General features: G+C 40.2%; 1 protein-coding gene across 1 annotated transcript in view; it reads right to left on the bottom strand.

Annotated features, from left to right (window-relative positions):
• Positions 1-357: 357 nt before the first annotated feature.
• POU2AF2 (POU class 2 homeobox associating factor 2) overlaps positions 358-19,192 on the bottom strand; it is a 56,839-nt gene continuing 38,004 nt past the window's right edge. Inside the window, exons 2-4 of the mRNA XM_019653627.1 lie at positions 4,788-4,830; positions 2,013-2,308; positions 358-759 (exon numbers count right to left, since the gene is read on the bottom strand). Coding sequence (XP_019509172.1) covers positions 358-759; positions 2,013-2,308; positions 4,788-4,794 — 705 coding nt within the window. The 5' untranslated portion in view covers positions 4,795-4,830. The remainder of the gene's footprint in view (positions 760-2,012; positions 2,309-4,787; positions 4,831-19,192) is intronic.

Below are 19,192 nucleotides of genomic sequence, written 5' to 3'. Positions count from 1 at the left end.
ATCTGCAAAATCTTTTTAATGTAAATTAAGAAAAAAATTATTAGTGCCAAAATGATACTTCAAAGATAACAGAAGATTCAGAATGCAATGGGTTACTAAAGTTCCAAATAGACTTCATTGTCAGGTTGCCTGGTTAGAATATGGTCCCCGATAAATGCAAGTAACTTCATGTTGTCTTTCAGTGGGGTTATGGTGGGGAGGATTACAAATAAATGCCATCATTCATTAACAAAGGGTGGCATGATGGCTTATCTTGAAGATCTAGTTCTGAGTTAGCGGCCACACCAAAAACAATCTGTGGAATACAGAACCCAGGTGAAAGAAAAGCAAAGAAGTTTTTTGTTGCCCCCCCCCACCTTAGTAAGCTCTGCGGCATTCGTATGACCCCCACACCATGCTTCCATCTTCTTTGGTCCACGTTGAAGGGTCCTGAAGGGCAGAGGCATCAGCCCCCTCGTCTGGGGAGACGGGCATCACCTTGGGTGGTAGATCGTTGGACATTGTTGTGAAAGGGGTGAAGGGGTAGGGGGGTGGGGTGGGGTAACCTGGTGTGTGGTACAGATCTTCCAGTGCATGCAGTGAGTAGGACTGAGCCCCAGCTAGGGGGGCCCCCCAGCTTGAGCTCCTGTGCTGGGTGGCGCTCCCTGATTCCAGCTGGGAGAGGCAACTTGTGCTGGGTGGCAAGGTCTGCAGGACATCGGTGGGCATAGGGTCCAGCTGGCTGAGACCATCTGTCACTGTTTGCTCCCACGAGTCCCTCTGAGGAGAATAGAAAGGTCACCAGGGTTAGTCATTAGATGATACTCTGATGCGGACAGATTTCCTCTCCAACCTGAGGTGCCACGCTGGACTGAGGCCTCCAGAGAGGACTTGGGGTCCTCCCTCTGCTGTCCAAAGCCTCCTTACCAAGCAGTCCTTCCCTCTGGTGATTGACACCAGAAATGAAAGTTTTAGCTCCCTTCTTACTCTAGAATTAAATTCCCTTAATTCCTTTCCCCAAAATGCAACATTAAATGAGTGAAATACGAGAATAATAAAATGAACATTTATACAGCATTTTGACATTTGCAATGTAGTATGTCTTGCATTCTTTTTGAGCTTCACAATACTTGAGGTCTTAGAACGCCCTGTCCACAGTGGGAAAGTCATGCTGGCTGCTCCTGGAAGGGGTGGGCCTCTAAACTAAGTGGTGGGCTTTTGAATGGGCTGGGAAGGCCACGGTGCCCTCAGTTAAGAGGTAGGAACATCTTTGGAGCTGGGAAAATTTGGGGTCTAACTCATGGCTGTGCCACTTACTGCTTCCTGACTGAGTACCTCACTTAGTTTATCTGTAAAATGGGGCTTTAATAACTATATCCTGAGATGTTGCAAATATTAAATGGACAAAGGTACATAAAAATTCCTGCCTGGAGTAGGTACTCAATAATGTTAATCCCCACCCTCTTTTGTCTAAAATTCCATCTTTAGAGATTCATTCTTTTGTGGTTGGAGGCTTTACAGTTTTCTGTAAGAAGAGTGTCAGATCTTTAAGAACTCACCTCTTTGGAAGGACTGAGAGAGAACAAGGTTCCACAGGGCAACAATGTTGGGGAGGGGAGGCAGGGAACTAACTGGATGGACAAGAGCAGTGTGGATGTATCTGTCCCTGGAGATTAAAGCCTAGCCTTGTCTGAGGTATAACTTATGCGCTGGAGGAATGATGGGGGAACATCTGGCAAAACCAGTTGAGTATGAACAAAATGGATACAAGTCCTGCTCTATCAGCTGCCCTCTCCCCAATCCCCAGATAGACCCTCTTGCTGTAGTGGGTGGCACGGATCGTTGTGGAAGGCTTCTCAGGAGTGTATCCTGGCTGTGCGTTCTGTCCTGGCATCTCCGGGGACAGCTGCAGAGAAGCCTCCCTGGTCTCCAGAGCGAGCCAGACCTGGCTTCAGCCTGGTTGCCAAGCGCATGGGCTGCCCACCCAGCTCTGTCTGACCTCTCCCCTAACTGTGAAATGCCTGCATACTCACCAGCACCAAGTGTGTGGGGTCGCTAGGGAAGGGCGGCGGCAGGAGCGGCGGCAGGGGCGAGGCGCTAAACAGAGAGCCAGTGTTGGGGGCCAGGGCCGGGGTTCGGTGGTCCCCGTAGGGCTCCGGGAAGTAGGAATCCAGGAGGGTCGGGTGGCTCTGCCCTGCGGAAGGCTCGCAGGCAAAGGGCTTCCCCAGGCTGGAGGCGCAGGCGTCGTTTGCAAATTTAGTGTTGTGGAAGTCGGAGTCGGACAGGAAAGATCTCCTGACACCGTAGTAACCCGACATGACCGGCGAACCTGTTGGCAAATGAAAAACCAACAGGCAAAACTTTCCGCTTGGGAAACAAAGTCAAGGCATCTCTGTTGGACCTGAGCCTCTCCACCTGTGGAAATGGTGTTACTTACATAGCTTGATTCCAAGGCTAACATTTAAATAGATAAATGTCCTGAGAGTGTTAAATACTGCTGTATTACCTCTTTTCACTGGTCCAGCCCAAAAACTGATATGTTTAAAGTTCACTCTGCCTTGGGGGGATGAGTTCATTTTAGGTGGTCCAGTAACTCGTCAATTTACTCACTCAACATACGTTTTCTATGCGCCAGGCATCGTGCTAGGAAGGGGTTGGGCTTAATGAGATAAGAATCCCTTGGCATTTACATTTTATCAGATGAGGCATCTTTTCTACAGCTTCTGAGCTCTGTTCTCATAAACACAAGACCGTTAACAAGAGACTGCTTCTGGGCATGTTATCAGAGATTCAGTATCTCTAGATAAGGTGATACTATGACCCCACCCCCAATCCAAGACAGGCTGTACTCTTCTAATTCCTTGTAATCTGACTGACTTTTAACACTGTGTCTTGCACCTAGCAGACATGGCTTGCTTGCTTTGGGGTGTTAATAATGGCTTCTGTGCAGCCGAGTTCGAGAAAACACAAAAAATGTTTTCTGGCTTTGAGGAGTCTCATGTTATTTGCTGCCCCCTTGTGGCCATACTGAGTCTCTCACTCAGCTCACCCGGGCACTGCAAGTTTGGGAAGAGGCAGCCTGGCACAGAGAGTTTCCCTTGGTGAAAACGGGAAGAAGCCGAAACCCAGAAGAGTCTTATTTAAGGAAAGGCCAGTGGACACAGAAGGGAAGAGATGAGTTTGCTAAAGACTTTCTGACGCTGTAGCTTAGTTGTAGCAGGAAACACGTTATCATTTACATGTTCAGGGCCATGGACTCAAGGTCTATAAAACTGATTGTTTCCGCCTCTTGGCCGATGTAGTCTAATTAGCTAAGACCTACACCCTGAGGCCACAGAAAAAGCTGACCTGGGAGGAAGATGCGCATGCTTGACTTTCTGACCTTCCCCCCAGCCACAGTGGACCACTTCTGAGCTTTGTCTCTGCCCACCCCGTCCACTCTTCTGTAGGAAGTCGGATTCATCGGGTTGCCTGTCCCTTGTTATCATGACTCAGTCCTACATTACTCGACACACACAGCACTTTGGCCCGTGCCACATGATGTGGCACTTCGTGTTATGCTCACTACTCTCTCACCTGAGCTACAACCGTCTTTCCAATCGACCTGCAGGCTCCACAGGGGCAGAGTTTATGTATTATCCATTTTCTGTAAGCCTAGTATTTAATACTGTGTTCAGCAATTACATGTAAATTTATTCATTCATTCAGAAGAAATCAAAAGCCCTCATAGAAGTTTACAGCATGATTCTACTCACCCCACTTTTATCTTAAATTTTATAGCCCCAAATCTCTAATCTGCTCATGAATTTGAAAGCTGCAGTTAGGGGTTTCATCATAAACATACTTCCCCAGAAAAAAAATTGGAGCAAATGAAAATTAATATCAATAAATAAGGTTCTGTTTCACACCATGAATTTCTATCCACAGGAATGGTTAAGGCTGAGAACAGAATAAAGACTATGTAAATAAGGCTTTTGGGGTCTTAATGTCTATATTTCTAACTTCTGAATAAAACCAATCACAAAGAAAAAAACCCCACTGCTCTCTTAAGCATATATTTTTCTCCTTAAAAAGAGGAAGAATAATTGTAGGTGGTAAGAGAAGCTGCAGAAATTTTCTTCTATAGAAGGGAACCGGTTCCAGTGACAGTAAATGTGATTGGGAAACAACAGAGAAACATTCAAACATTGGGATCTTCTACTGCATAATCTTTTCCCTTATCCATCTCTGAAGGTGACTAAAATTGTTGAGAAAGACTATGCCACGTCTGAGTTTGGGATCTGGAAGGAATGTGTGTGTCTATGTACATGTGTGAGTGTGTACATATGAGTGTGCCCAACACTGTTATCAAGAATGCACCCCTTTTTTTTAATCCTCCCAGGAGTATTTAATGAAACATATGTATTGAAATGAATATAAGATGCCTAACTCAGTGCATGACATATAGGCAGTTCCTTCATCTGCCCACAGGTCTCTCTTTTTGTATTCTAAGGAGTTCCATACTCCATCAGATCATGGTACCAAAATTTTAGACATTTTAAAATTGTATCAAGGGCCCAAATGCTATTGCTTTTGCCCAAAAAGCTTCTGTTAGGCAAGAGATCAAAAGGCTGTCTTCAAGACAGACTGAATTCCAAATTCAAGAATGACTGAATTAGGTCTGTCTTCACTGATTTTGTATTTTAAAAACAACCATTTTAAAGAAGTCAAATTTTGAAAGTGCCATAAGACAGTTATAAAATAATGGAAGCTCAAATGCCCAATTTAAACTCAAAGGGATGAATCGTTTGTTGAACTGAAGTACTCACCTGGCATCTGGACAAATGGAGCCGGAGAGGAAGTGACACTGCCCTGGAAGCAAAGAGAGCAAGTGTTTCTTCTTTAGTTGCAAGGTTGAATTAAATAAAAAAGATTAGAAATGTATTTTACAAGTTTTATTTTCTGATACTAAGAAATGTAATTTGAAGGGTTAGGGTGAGGGGAGTCAATTGAGATAAGAATGCAAGTTCCGGAGAACCAAGTTTTACAAGGACAGAGAGGAAACCAAAGTTTTAGATTCTGGTAAACATGCCAAAAAGCACTGACTAGATGAAATGGAATAATTTACACTTTGTTTTTTACTGTTTGCACTAATATCATTTATCAAATATATAGTAAGTATCTATCATCTATCTATCTATCTATCTATCTATCTATCTATCTATCTATCTATCATCTATCTACATATGATTGACATTTGGCTTCACCATTGAATGACCACTTTTTTTGCTATCTGCCTCCACATAGAAATGAAATTCCACCACCTGTCAGGACCTTGACTGTGACTTTTCCTCGGTGCCCAGAACAGTGTGGTTCATAGTCAACACAATAAAAAAATGTGGAATAAAGATACAGTCCTCAAAGAGCTACAGTCTATTGAACATGGGAGGTTGGGGGATATTGGTTGAATTCTGTCCCTCCAAAAGACATAGTAAAGTCCTAACCCTCATTACCTGTGAATGTGATCTCTTTGGAAACAGGATCTTTGAAGATGTAACTAGTTAAATTAAGATGAGGGCATACTGGATTAGGGTAAGCCCTAAATCCAACATGACTGGTGTCCTTATAAAGAGAGAGACACACAGAGACACAGGCAAGAGGGGAGAAGGTCATGTGAAGACAGAGGCAGAAATGTCAGTGACTCAACCTCAAGCTAAGGGACACCAAAGATTGTCAGCAACCACCAGAAGCTAGTAGGAGGCAAGGAAGCATACTCCTCTAGAGCCTTCAGGGAGAACCTGGCCCTGCCGACACCTTGAGTTTGGATTTCTAGTCTCCAGAACTGTGAAACAATAAATATCTGTGTTTTAAGCCACCCTCTTTGTGGTAATTTGTTACTCCAGCCTTAAGGAGTTAATACAGGGAGTGATTGGTGATGAAACAGACAATTCACTACAGTATGAGAAGTGGCATGGTCGGGGAAAGATGGAGGGGAGGAAGGCACCTAAACTGGTATTAGGAATGGAGGAGGTGATGCCTACGCTGACCTCTGAAGGGAGGGTATCCAAGTGGGAACAGTCTTAAAATATACCAATGCAAAATCTGACTTCAAGATGCTCAGGAACAAAGTGGAAAATGTAGCTATTATAAAAGTTAAGAGGCCTCAACAGCTAGTTCTATGGATCTGAGCTCTTAGCCCAGCCTCACAGTCCTATAGACTCTCAAAGCATGGAAGATATTTTATAGAGTCTCCTACAAGCACCCACTCAATGCTGAAATCCTCTCCACATTATTAACACTGAGTGCATTTAGTTTCTAGTGATGAAGGAGTAAGCACCGCTTGAGAAAGCCCATTTCTTCTTTGGGGTCCTCTGACTGTTACAAAGTAGGCTGAAAAGAGTCACTTTTAAAATTCCAATCTCTTTAGTCCCTTCAGAAGAAGTTTAACCCTTCTTCCATTGAGGCTGTCAAATATTTAGAGACAAGCCATCGTTTCCCAACTGTCTTAATCAGTTCAGGCTGTTATAGCAAATATCATAGACTGGGTGGCTTAACTACATTTCTCAACAACAGCATTTCTGGAGGCTTGATATCAGGGGGCTATCACGGTCAGGTTCTTGGAGAGGTTTGCAAATGGCTGGTCTCTTGCTGTGTCTTCATGTGGCAGAGAGATCATTTTTCTAATGTGTTCCTTATAAGCATACTGATCCTATTCATGAGGCCTCCACCCTCACGGCCCAATCACCTCCCAAAGGTCCCCAAAGCCCTACCTCATAATACTGTTACATTGGAGATTAGAGTATGAACATGTGAATTCTGGGGGAATATTCAGTTCATAGAACCAACCTGGAATTCTACCTTCTCCAGGTAAGATAGCCTCCAACCACCCAGAAGCAGCATAGTATTTAAAAGTGAAGACTCTGGAACCAGAGCATCTGTATTTGAATCCCAACTCTGCCTCTATTAGCTGTGTGATCTCGGGCTCATGAGATTAAATGAGATCATATATGTCAGGCACTGAGAATAGTGTCTGGCATAGTGTAAGCAGGATATAAGTGTTAGTTATTGGGTTGTCAGAAAAGTCATGACATATTTTTCTATGTTTTTCATGGAAAAAATGCGTCATGACTTTTCTGACAACCCAATATTATCACCCAGATGCATTTTTATGTGCCTTCAAATCTACGATATATTCTTCTAAACATGTTGTGATATATGTGTTTTCCTGTTAAATAAGAACACTTTTTAGTGGCACAAGGGAACTGTTGGGCAGGTGGGGTCAGAGACAGCTATAGAGCAGTTCCCTTGCATGTGAAGGAACGGAGGCAGCGATTAATTGTAGAAGCAGTTGTGTTTGGGCACATATCCCCACGTTGCCAGGGCCCATGTTATCCAGCGTTTCCGTCCGATTCCCAGCTGCCTGGTTGGATCTTTTGTTGACCGCCTGTGCCAAGGCCTATGTATACCCTTTGGCTTCTTCGGCCTCAGCTCCTTCTGTGTGTCAGTAGGGTGTGGCAGGGTGGTAGCTGTCCTGAGTGCTGCCTGGGAGACGCCCCATTGCTCCTCTCCCACTTTCTTTCCCTGCCTGTTCCTCTTAAGCTGCTCTGACCAAGGCTGGGGCTGGGAGGAATCCTCCTGTGAGATGCAGTACACGTGCCCAATTTGATGGGCATAAGTTTCAGCATCCTAGTCTCCCCTCAGCACCTGTCAGCCATTCTTTCATCAGCTGACATGGCTCTACCTCCAGCCTCTACCCAAGGCATGGATAAAGCTCAGGCTGTGTTCACACAGCCCCTTTAGCTTTTGACATCTCTGCTGTAAACGCTTTCCTATTTTTCTCTCCCACCACCAACAATCCCTAGGTTCTTCTTATGCTCCTTCTTTTTCTTCTGCCCAGGTTTAATGATTACTCTGGAATTCCCAGCACTGTATCCTGCTCAACCCAATTTTAATACCTGAAGACTCTACAAAGGTTTCCCACTTATGAGTGTAGTTGATTTTATTTACTATATGATAAAAAGAAGCCTCTTGTATTTGTTTCTTCTACATAATTTTGCCTGCTATCTGCTGTGAAAATTAAACACTCTATTTCCATTCTTTATGGTTACCTAAAAAATTTTACCTTGCATATTTAACAAAGACTACAAACAATATCTTAAACCTCCCACTGACAGACAAGATCCTTAAGACATTAATTCTTACTACTGTTCTCCTAATTTATGTGTAGGTTGTATTCTTCCATTTTAGCTTGTTTTTATTAAACTTACACAAATTAAACACCATAATTATCATCATTTTATTAAGTAAATCTGTATTAGATGTACTTACATATTCATAATTTTTTTTGCTTACTCTTCTTACAGGCTTTTTCCCCTTAGATTCATTTTTCCTTCTTCTAAAGCAATCCTTTAGAAAATTCCTTTTGTGTAGGTGGTGTTTGTGGTAAATTGTTTCAGTTTTATCTGAAAATATCATTTCTTTTGCCCTTGTATTTGAAAGGTAATATTGCTGGGTTCACAATTGTAACTTTACAGTTATTCTTCTCTCAGAACTCCATGATTGGATTTCATGATTGTTGTTGAGAAGTTTGCTATCAACCTTACAGTTATTCTTTGGGACAATTTTTCTTCTCTTTCTGACTGATTTTAATATACTCCCTTCGTCTTTAAGTTTCTTCAAGTTCACCTCATTTTATCTAGAGGTTGATTTTAAGATGTTTATCCTGCTTGGTATAACACGTGCTCCATGTGTCTGAGGATTTACGTTTTTTGTTAAGTTCTGGAAAACTTTCATCCATCCTCTCTTTAAAGATTGCCTTCCCTGTATTTTCCTTCTGGGACCTTGTTTAGATGTGTGTTAAACCTTTTACTTTTATCCTCTACATCCTTTAACCTCTCCTTACTTTCTATATATACATGATTCTCTGTTCTATATTTTGGTATAGATTGATGTGGATTTCTTCAAATCTAGATCCAGTTCACTTATTCTTTGTTCAACTGTAGTAAATTTGTTGTTTCACTCATACATTGAGATTTTAAAACTATCAATGATTATATATTTCTCATTGCTATAAATTCCATTTAATTTTCAAAAAATGAATAATGTTTGGTAATTTTTGATAGTCTTGTTTATTACTCATTAAGTTATTGTATGTTTTGTATCTGGTAATTTTAACATCTGAAAGTTCTGAGAATTTAAATTTATTGTTGATTATTAATACTGACACCCATTCACAGTGGTTTATTTCTTCATGCATTTGGAGATTTTTGATTGGAATTCATATTCAGGTAATCTTAATCTGTGAAAATCTAGAGTCCTAAATTGAGGTTGCTTTTTTTCAAAAGATTTATGTATGCATTTCACGGGAACCAGCTCCCTCCCATGTTCCCAGGTTAATACTGGGGTCCCAGGTTCAGCTCCTTCACCTTGACAAGAACAGTTCAAGAACCAGTCTTCATGCATAAAACTAATTTGGACACCTGACCTCAGGGACAGGTGTCCTTAGTCCTTCAATGGATATTGTTTCTGGGGTCAGTTTTATTGAAGTATAATTTACATATAATGCAATTCACAGATTTTATGTGTATAATTTGATGAAATTTGACAATGGTGACAAATTAGGCCTTTTTGGTATGATTGCTTTCTTATCATACTATCTTAATTTTTGCTCAAACCTTTCCCCAACCACCCATGTCAACCCTACACATCCCTACACCCAGCTTTCCCTTACTTCCTGCCAGCTCAACAATACAGTAAAGGTTGTTTTATGCAGGATCCAGTTTTGTTGTAGGTGAGATCTTCCCACCCCTAGATCGTCTAGTCTGCCTGAAACAGAGTCAAATCCCTAAACATTAAAACTAGATGTCGATATCATCCTGGTTTTTACAGAGTACAAAACCTTTTATTTTTCCACGATTTCCAACATTTTCCAGCAGAGATTTAAGTTATAATAGAAGTAATTTGTAAGCACATATTGTAGTAATTACATAAACCCACTGTTAGGCACATGGCCAAATGTGGTATAGGCATTATTTCATTTAGTTATCACAAAAACCCCAGAAGATAAGTTATATTATTCTCATCTTAATGATGAGGAGACTGAAGCGCAGAGAGAATACCCCAAGTTCCCCTGCAGGTGGGGTTGGTGGTGGTGGGTAGGATCAAAGTAGGGCCTTTTGCCTTCTAAGCATTTTAATAATTCAAAAGTAAAAATAAGAAAGCATCATAGTTAAAAAAATTTTAGTAAAGGAGACTTAGACATCCAGAGGTATCGCATAATTATATAAAAGCTCACAAAAATGATCGAGTGGGATTTATACTTCTCTGTCTAGTATCTCTCTACATCTATCTATCTATCTATCTATCATCTATCATCTATCTATCTCCTTAGTTTTTCAGTGGATATTCTATTTTTTGAGTGGTCAGCTTTATTGAGGTATAATTTACATATGAAAAATTCACAGATTTTAAGTGTATAGTTTGATGGCTGACAAATTTGACAAACTCCTGTAACCCACCATCAAAATCATGATATAAAATATTTCCATAAAATTAATTATTGTATAGCTATGATTAGTGCTGCCTTCTCTCCGATGTCCTGGGAAACAGTTAGATAGATAAATATAAAAAGCAATAATAATGCATCAGTTTGGTTCATCTCACAGAACATGGAAGAGTTTTAAAGGGCCTAGGTTGGGACAGGGAAGGATTTTACTGGACAGATTTCAGAGCTGGTACTTACTCCTCCATCCCACTTCCAGATTTTATGAGTTGAGAAAGAATAGCCTAAAACATGAGCCTTCAGCATGAGCACTAGTCATCATTGCTCATGTGAAGGGAAAACACATTCCTTTCTTCCTTGTACAGGATGGTATACTCACAGAGCTTGCCTCTCACCATACGAACTCTCCAGAAATAATATTGAAATTAATATTGAAGAGCCCATAACTTTTGACCAAACGAGATGGTATATAATTTTATTTTGCATACTGCAAACAACAGGATCCTGCAATGCCAGGTAGCCAAATTTAGAGGTTTATATTTGAATGAAATTTGCCAGTCTGCAGCTTCCTGTAGCTAACACAGCAGCCTCACAGCTGCCCCAAAAGCCCCTTAATGAAAATGAGTTAATTTGAAGTAATAAGTCACCAAGGTAGTAAAGTGATAAGAGTTTCCTGTGAATATATTTATAGTCATTTTTATGACCCTATAATATTTTTAGGTGCCAACCTAGTTGAAGGAATATATTGAAATGTACTAAGGAAGAGATCTCTGACTAGCATAAGATTTTTCACTCTGCTGTGTAATATATTTTTAAAATTCTGATTACATAGTTTAGAAAGCATCTCTTTAAACTTAAAGATATTGCTATTAATGCTTAAATGATAATCATCATCACTTGTGAATAGCTGGGGTCCCTTTTCAAAGAATTCACAGTATTTTATATATTTAATTTCTCACTGTCATTGTATCTATGGTTGGTAGAGAGGCGGAAGTGATGACATTATAGTGAACATTCTAAAACCATGTTTTAATATCTGAATTTAGATGCACTATAGGTCATATGATTTTACTCCAGCTTTGAAATGAATGAAAAGTTAATGCTGGATGTAGCACAGTTAGCCTTTATGTGGGTACCCATGTTAAGATGAAATACCTTCTTCCTCCAAAAGAAAATGGACAAAGAGAATTAGATGCCTTGGTTAATGTGACAAGTATGTAGCAGAGCCAGGGGCATTCTGACTGGTGTGAAATCTTATACAGTGACTAAACTATCCCAAGCCTGTTCTAATACATCTTATTAGTTTTGCAAAGTTTGAAATAGGTTTTGATTTCTAGACCATGTATCTGAGTCACATAGTAATTTAATCATAACTAGAAAGAATCTTACATAATGAATAGAAACTACAGTTATAAGAATCTACCATATGCCAGGTGTTTTATATAATGTTATCTTATTATAAAGTAATTATCATTTCAGGTTTACAAAAGAGGAAAGCACAGGGAAGTTAAGTAATATGTCCTAAGTTACCTATCTCGTAAATTATGAAACTAGGATTTAAACCCAGTCTCTGTGACTCCCACACTTATGCTCCCTCAACCTGTCAATGACATAACAAGTAGGTTCTCTGCAGCAGCCCTTCCATCAAACCACAGATATTTACTGGGCACCTCTGATGTGCAAGGCACAGCGCTAAAATTGCAGGTGCTAGAAAGAATGCAATCAAATAGCTACTTAGGGTTACAAATCATTTGTGGTTGATTAAATATGACCACAATTTCTTTGCAGCTCCTCCCATCAAGGAGTGGAGTCTATACCTCTACCTCTTGAATCTGGGATAGTTTTGTGACTTGCTTTGACTAATAGAATGTGGCAGAGGTGATGTTGGGTGAGTTTCAGAGTCTCGACTTCAAGAGGATTTGCAGCTTTTACCTTTGCTTGCTTTAAATGCTGCGTTAAGATTTCCTTTTAAGAAAGCCAGTGTAGCCTTGGGGAAGATGAATGACCACATGGAAGTGAATCCAGACATGCATGCTGACAGCTAACACCAACTTGCAGACATGTGAAGGAGCTATCTTGGACTTTCCAGCGTGGCTGACTCTCCAGCTAAATGCAACTGTATAGTGAGCCCTGGGGAAACCAGCAGAGGGGCTCCCAGCCAACCCACAGAACTGTGAGAAATCATAAATCGTTACTATCAACTACAAAGGTTTGGGTGGGGGGGCAGTTCTTATGCAGCAATAGGTAACTGATACAGACATACCCAGGAAAAAGTAGCTCATGGCAGAACAGCAGGTACCGAGTTTCCAGGTGCATGGTCCATGCTATACATATTCTAGAAGTTAGATAAAGGAAGAAATCACTGTGATGAGGATTTGGGCACTGAAGGATGAGAGGACACAGAGAAGAGAAAGGAAGCTCCCAGATGCAAGGAATTTTGTGAACCAAGCACAGAGGTGAGAAAGCACATCCACCTCTTATTCTTCAAGCAATAATAAGCACGTTGGTTTGTCAGGAGCAGAAGTTTCATTTAATTGATTAAATAAAAATGTGTTGTGTACCTATTATGTATCAGGATTGTGGTAATTTCCAGAAATACAAAGAGAAGTAAGGCATGGATTTTGTTCTTAGGGAGCACACAGTTTCATAAGAAACCCAATTGCATCAATATATATATAACTGATGCAATAATAAAGATAAGCATTAAGAGGACTAGCATTTTTATTATTTTTAATTTTTTTGTGTGGGGGAACAGCCATGGTCATTGGTTACACATTGCTTTCATGCTACAATGGCATAGTTGACTTTTTAAGGGAGGACACAGCTCACAGTGGCCCTTGCAGGGATCGAACTGGCAACCTTGGTATTATCAGCACCACACTCTAACCAACTGAGCTAACCGGCCACCCCAGGACTAGCATTTCATCAATACCTTCTTCATGCCAGACTCTGTGTCAGGCACTTTAAATATATTAGTGTGTGTTTCCTCATTTCCAATAACAACCAATATCTGTGTACTTTGCACTGTGCTAAATGATTTACATGCATTATCTCATTAAACCTTTACTGTTAACCAATGACAAAGATTGTTGGAAGTTGTTATCTCTAGATTACAGATCAGAAAACTAATAGACAGTATAAAGGACTTGTCCAAGGTCACAAAGCAAGTAAGTGACATAGGCTGGATTCCAATCTAGGTCCACTGTAACTTGGATTTAGTGTAGGTAGGGGGTGAGGGGTAAGGATGAAGGTAGGGATGGAGTTGAGTGGCTGTCTTGGGGAAAGGTGATTGGACACATCATGCCATAGGTGATATCTGAGTCCAGTTTTGAAAGATGAAAGGAAATCAGTAAGCATATAAAATAAGGGGTGGGGCAGCAAAGCAAGGCTTGAGTGTGTGGACAGCATGTCACAGACACAGGATGTGTGCAGGAAGTGTGCAGACAGAAAAGCTGAAGACAAGCTGGAGGAGGGTGTGGAAGCCAGGTTATAAAAAGCTTTTTTGAGCCATGCTGAGGAGCTTGGTTGTGTGTCAGGTAGCAGGCAATGGTCCTTTAGAAGTTTCTTAGCAGTGTAGACATGGTGAAAGCAGCATTTTAGGTATTTTAATCTGGTGCTGAAAATGCTGGGTCAGGAATGGTTGGTGGAGACAGTGTCTGGGCTATTGTAGTTGAGCAGAGATGCTGTGATCAGGGTCTGATGAGCTCTCGTTAGGGGTGGGGTTTCAGGAGGTTAGAAGGTGATGTTTACATCCACCTCTATCTGGCTTTGTTTTGGAGACTGCCAAGGGCTGATACTCATCCTGTGGGTGCTGAGGGCTGCTGGCCACCTGTCCCAGTTGTACCAGTTCCCAGGGTTCTTTCTTTTCTTCTTTATCGCCAACCTCCCCACTGATACCTGTGTGTAAAGAGGGGGCTAGCTGGTCTTCCTCATACTGCCCTGTTTACAAAGAAAAAACCTGACATTCTTAAATGATTTAATAGTACATTGTATAAGCCCAATTCTAAGGCCAATACAAATTTATGAAGAAGGAATTTTGAAAAATATATCCTTAAAAACATTTACCTTGTCTCTACAAAGCCTTGATTATAGGGGTTTAGCTCACAAAGGAAGAGCTCATCTGGTTCTGTGCACCTTGTTTGCATTATCACTAGCCTCAGCAGCAGGAGGTACTATGTAATTGCTATAAAATAGGATTAAGTGATTTGTTTAAGGCCTTCACATGTATAGAGGTAAAACGAAGACTAAAAGACATTTTTAAATTCTCTCTGGGGGATGGGAATTTACCATGAAAACATTAATTTTTGCATTTTGTAATCTTGCATGTAAATATCTAACATAGATTTTGATGTTCATTGGTGAAACAACTTAATTTCTTTCTAATTTAATGTCATAGCAAAATTTTGGAACATTGTACACGAATCTCAGTGTGGTGACCCCTGGGAAGTAGGAGGGGATGTTAGGGAGATTAGTAGGCTTCTACTTTTCACTTTATACTTTTTTAGTCTGTTTGAAATTGTACCATGCATTGCTTTTGTAATTAAAACAACTAGCTAATAAAAGTTTAAAAAATAGAATTATATATTTATTGTAAATCTCAACTTTAAAAAAAAAACATGATTCCAAGTGTCTTAAATTTCATATAACAGAAATTTTGAAAGCTAACATGGTTACAGAATTCCAACTTTCTGACAGTTTCTTGAAATTTTACTGTGAAAACTCTCCTGCTTGGCACAAAATTATGCCCAGGCTGTCTCTGTGAGGAAGTGATTTCTGTTGCCTGTTGCAAGATGAAACACACTCTTTTTCTTTCTTTTTTTTTTTTTTTTAGCCCGGAGTCTTGGTGTGCCTTTGGAATCCTTTTTGTATTTATGTAGCTAAGTTAGAACAACAGGAGCCACTGGGATGTACGTTGGTAAGTGGTCTTGCATACTTTGGCTGTAACAGAATCTGCAGACCTTCAGCCACCCGCCGCCAGATGGACTTGCCACGGCTGTTGTGCTGCAAACCTGATTATTTTTGCAAGCTGTGTGAAAGAATTCCCCACCAGGAAATATTTTAAATTTCATGACATTTTAAAAAAACGATAGGACCAATAGAGCAGCTGAAAAAATAAGTTGCTTGCGAAACGTTCACCTTTATTATTATTATTAGTAGTAGTATTAGTATTATTAATTATTATTATTAATTTCTGCAATTGTGAAGGAGCAGGTGGTTGGAACATAGAAAGGAACATAGAAAGGAACATAGAAAGGAACATAGAAAGGCGTGGAAATGCGGTTCAGTTCTCTGAACAGGGCAGAACCGTGGGCTAATTAGTCAGACAATGGGCCATTTTGAAAGCCTTTGGTAGTGCATTCATTCAAATGAATGCCAAGGATATAATGTGTACCTCTGTATTCAAACATTGGCATTTTGAGTTTACAAGGCATTGCATGCTCAGAAAATTTTTTTTTCTTTTTAAATTCTTTCTGGCCTCATGAAGAGCGCTAGTTGGCAATGCTAACAAGCCGTATGCAAAGCACTGTGCTACGAGAGTGAGCAAAAAAGTGTGCCAGGATAGGCAGATAGATTTCCTTCTTCAATAACCTGAAAATATTACCAATAAACGGATGCCTCTGCCGGCAATTCCAAAAAAAGCAGGAAGAGCAAATGAGATGTATTTAGTAAAGAAAAATTATGATTTTTCCAAGAGATTTAGTAATTAAACACAAAGATACCAGGTACTACTAAAAAATAAGAAAAATAAAAATAGTATAAGAGAAATAACACAATAGCAAAGCAAGATGACACACAATGGGCCATCTGATGACCGTTTGCTGTGCCCAGGCAAGCGTGAAAGTCTCAGTAACACTGGAACACATTGTAGGATGGGTTCAGTTTATGAGAGTTGAAGAGATGAAAAATAATTTTTATGGTAAATTTTAAGAAATCAGAGGAGAGCATGAATATTTCTTGTGATGACAGTGGTACAGACTTTTGCACTCACATGTCTTCAAAGCTTGGGATGTCTGTCCAAAGCTTACCCTTGTTTTAGCCATGGATTGAATAAAGCATATGTGTTCTGTTCTTAGATTTGATAATACATGGATGGCTGCAATAGCTGTGAGTTTGTCCTTGGATTAATGTATGGCCAACTCTCTAAATTTAAAGCATGAATAATCAGTTTGTAGTCTGATTTATATTCTGCTTCTTTTGGCCTTTTTATTGTTTAGCACCACCATTAGAATACAAAAGAGAAGTAGCACAATATATAAACTATTCACAAGTTTCAGAAGGGTTTGGAGGGTATATCTTGATTAAAATTAAATTTTGATATTAGTAAAGGCTTCCATATGTCTTTTATATCAAATACTAAAAATTGGCTTAGTACTTAAGAATTGAGCCCATTGGTGGTCATCCTCACCCCATATTTTCCCATACTTTAATAAGAAGATAAGAGTATAAAAAATTATCCTCCCCTTTCCTTAGTGGCTATTATATTAATTAAGAATATGCATATGATTCTTTAGTGTGTAAAGTTATGAGAGAATGCTGGACACCATGGAGGCTGGGAGAGCATCTAAGACGTGGATCACCAGAAACAGCAGGTCAATGGAGCTGGTAAGCTCTATGTTTTATTGGGCTCAATGATCTCTTCCAGCACTCAAAAGGGAGCTGATTATGGTTTCTGCTTTCTCAAGTGGGAGAAGTTGCATTCTACCTCCAGTCCTAAGAGTAAGCCAGGGGACACCAGCCTCTCAGGTCAGCTTGGCAGTATTCAGAGAAGAAATCACACTTCATTAGAAGGCACAGCAGGAGAGTAAGCTTCAGGCAAGAAGAAAAGTTAGCCCTGGGACGGGGAGGTAGGCCCTAGAGATCTCTAGGAAAATAGCAAAGAGGCTTCTGCAAGGTCAGTATGGTATGTTTTTCTCTTTTACAGAGGAGGCCAGGTGCAACAAATTGCCTAAAGACTACAGGGTCCAGGAGTAGTGGAGAATGGCAGAGAAGAACTATAATCTAAAAGCAGGTTCTGGGACAAAACTAAAGAAAGTTCTTAAAGGAAATTAAGAACTTGCATCTAGGTGTCTGGGTATCGTAGGAAAGAAAGTTTTGGGTTCTGATTTGAGCTGGGTGTAGCATCATCTGAGCAGTTTTCAGAATCACTGCAAGAAAACAGACATGAGATGGAGAATGAACAAAAGTCATGTCTGGGGCCCAACATCATGTATGGAGTGTGAAAGGTGAGATGAGCATTGAGCAGAGGACCTGAGCAAAGTGGTTATTCCAAAGCTAGTTTTTCCCTGGACCAGAAATGTAAATTTAAGGAGTCAGTAAATTGAGTAAAATAAAGACCTTGGAGTTCAAGAAACTTGGGTCCAAATCTTAGCTTCACTGCTTTCTATCTGAGTCTTAGTTTCTGCATCTGAAAAATAGATGAGTGCCACCCTCTTAAGGCTGTTGTGATTCTTGTTGATAAATGAAACATATTTGAAAGTGGATAAATGAAAACATTTGCGAAGTCCATATTTAAGAGTTTAGCAGTAAATGATAGCTATTATTTTTAAGAATTATTATCCCAGAGAAAATTGAGGTGATGGAAGGGGACTCAATTGTCCCACCCGTGTCAATCTTTGACCAGATATTCAAGTTAGTGTCACAACATTTGCACTTCACATAATTGTTCTTGTGCTTTATGTGATTTTTCTGTTTCCTATTTCCCTTGCAACTTCAATCTACAAAAGTCTAGTTGAACTAGAGGAAAGGGGGTTTATCATTCTCAGAAAAAAAAAGGGGGTTCAGCTTGGCCTTGGAGGTTGGGGGTAAGGGTGCCAGTGGATGAAACATGTTCTGATGTCCAGTAAAATGATGAAGTCAGGAAGAGAAAGAGCAGTACCTAGTGGGGAGAAGGGGGCACATTAAAAACACTGTGAGGACCAGTCCCCTCCCATCTGCACCACTCATGAGATTATATGATCCTTTGTAATTAAGGAAATGTAAGCTTAAAAAAGTAACACTACTCGTTAAGTTGGTAAATTGGTAGCAAATCCTGACCAAAATGTGAGACTTTTTTCCCCTTTTCCCTGCCCTTTGAAGTTGGAACTTTCATACAATAGTAGCCCATGGTGGGTAAGTATAATACTTGATTAGTTATCCAAGAGTGGTTAAGTTTTGGATATTTATGACTGCAGAATGAGAGCCGTTGAATTCATCTTAATGAAACACCCCAAGATGGAACTTCACCTGTAGCCATCTTATCTTGCAGAATGGAGGAGGGTGGCATTGCTGAGTCAGAATAAAAATAAGGTTCCTAGCTGTTGCTTCCACTGTTTTATTGTTTCATTCCTCATAGAGAATCAATTTTTCAAACCTATAAAAGTTACCCAGTGGCCTTTCTAATGGTTTGACTTATTTATATCATGTTAGAATCTATAATAATGAAAACAGGAGTCGTCAGAAAAGTCATGACACATTTTTGCAACAGATGGTGCTAGTTCATTTTTGGAAGTACTAGAGTCATTCACATCTATGTTATTGCTATGTCACTTGACAGCTGACAGTTCTAGCTTCATTCTAAAAAAAATTGAGCAGTGGCCGGCCGAGTGGCTCAGTTGGTTAAGAGCTCGCTCAAGAGTTTGAGCTCTGAGCAACAGCGGTTCGAGTCCAGCCCGAGCTGAGAAGCCACTGAGCTACCAACAGGTAGCAGGATGGCTCAGCTAAAAAAAAAAAAAAAAAAAAAGAAAAGGTTGCATG

The sequence above is a fragment of the Hipposideros armiger genome, unplaced genomic scaffold (genome assembly GCF_001890085.2).
Source record: "Hipposideros armiger isolate ML-2016 unplaced genomic scaffold, ASM189008v1 scaffold_204, whole genome shotgun sequence".
NCBI lineage: Eukaryota > Metazoa > Chordata > Mammalia > Chiroptera > Hipposideridae > Hipposideros > Hipposideros armiger.
This window is presented reverse-complemented; position numbering and strand designations above follow the sequence as displayed.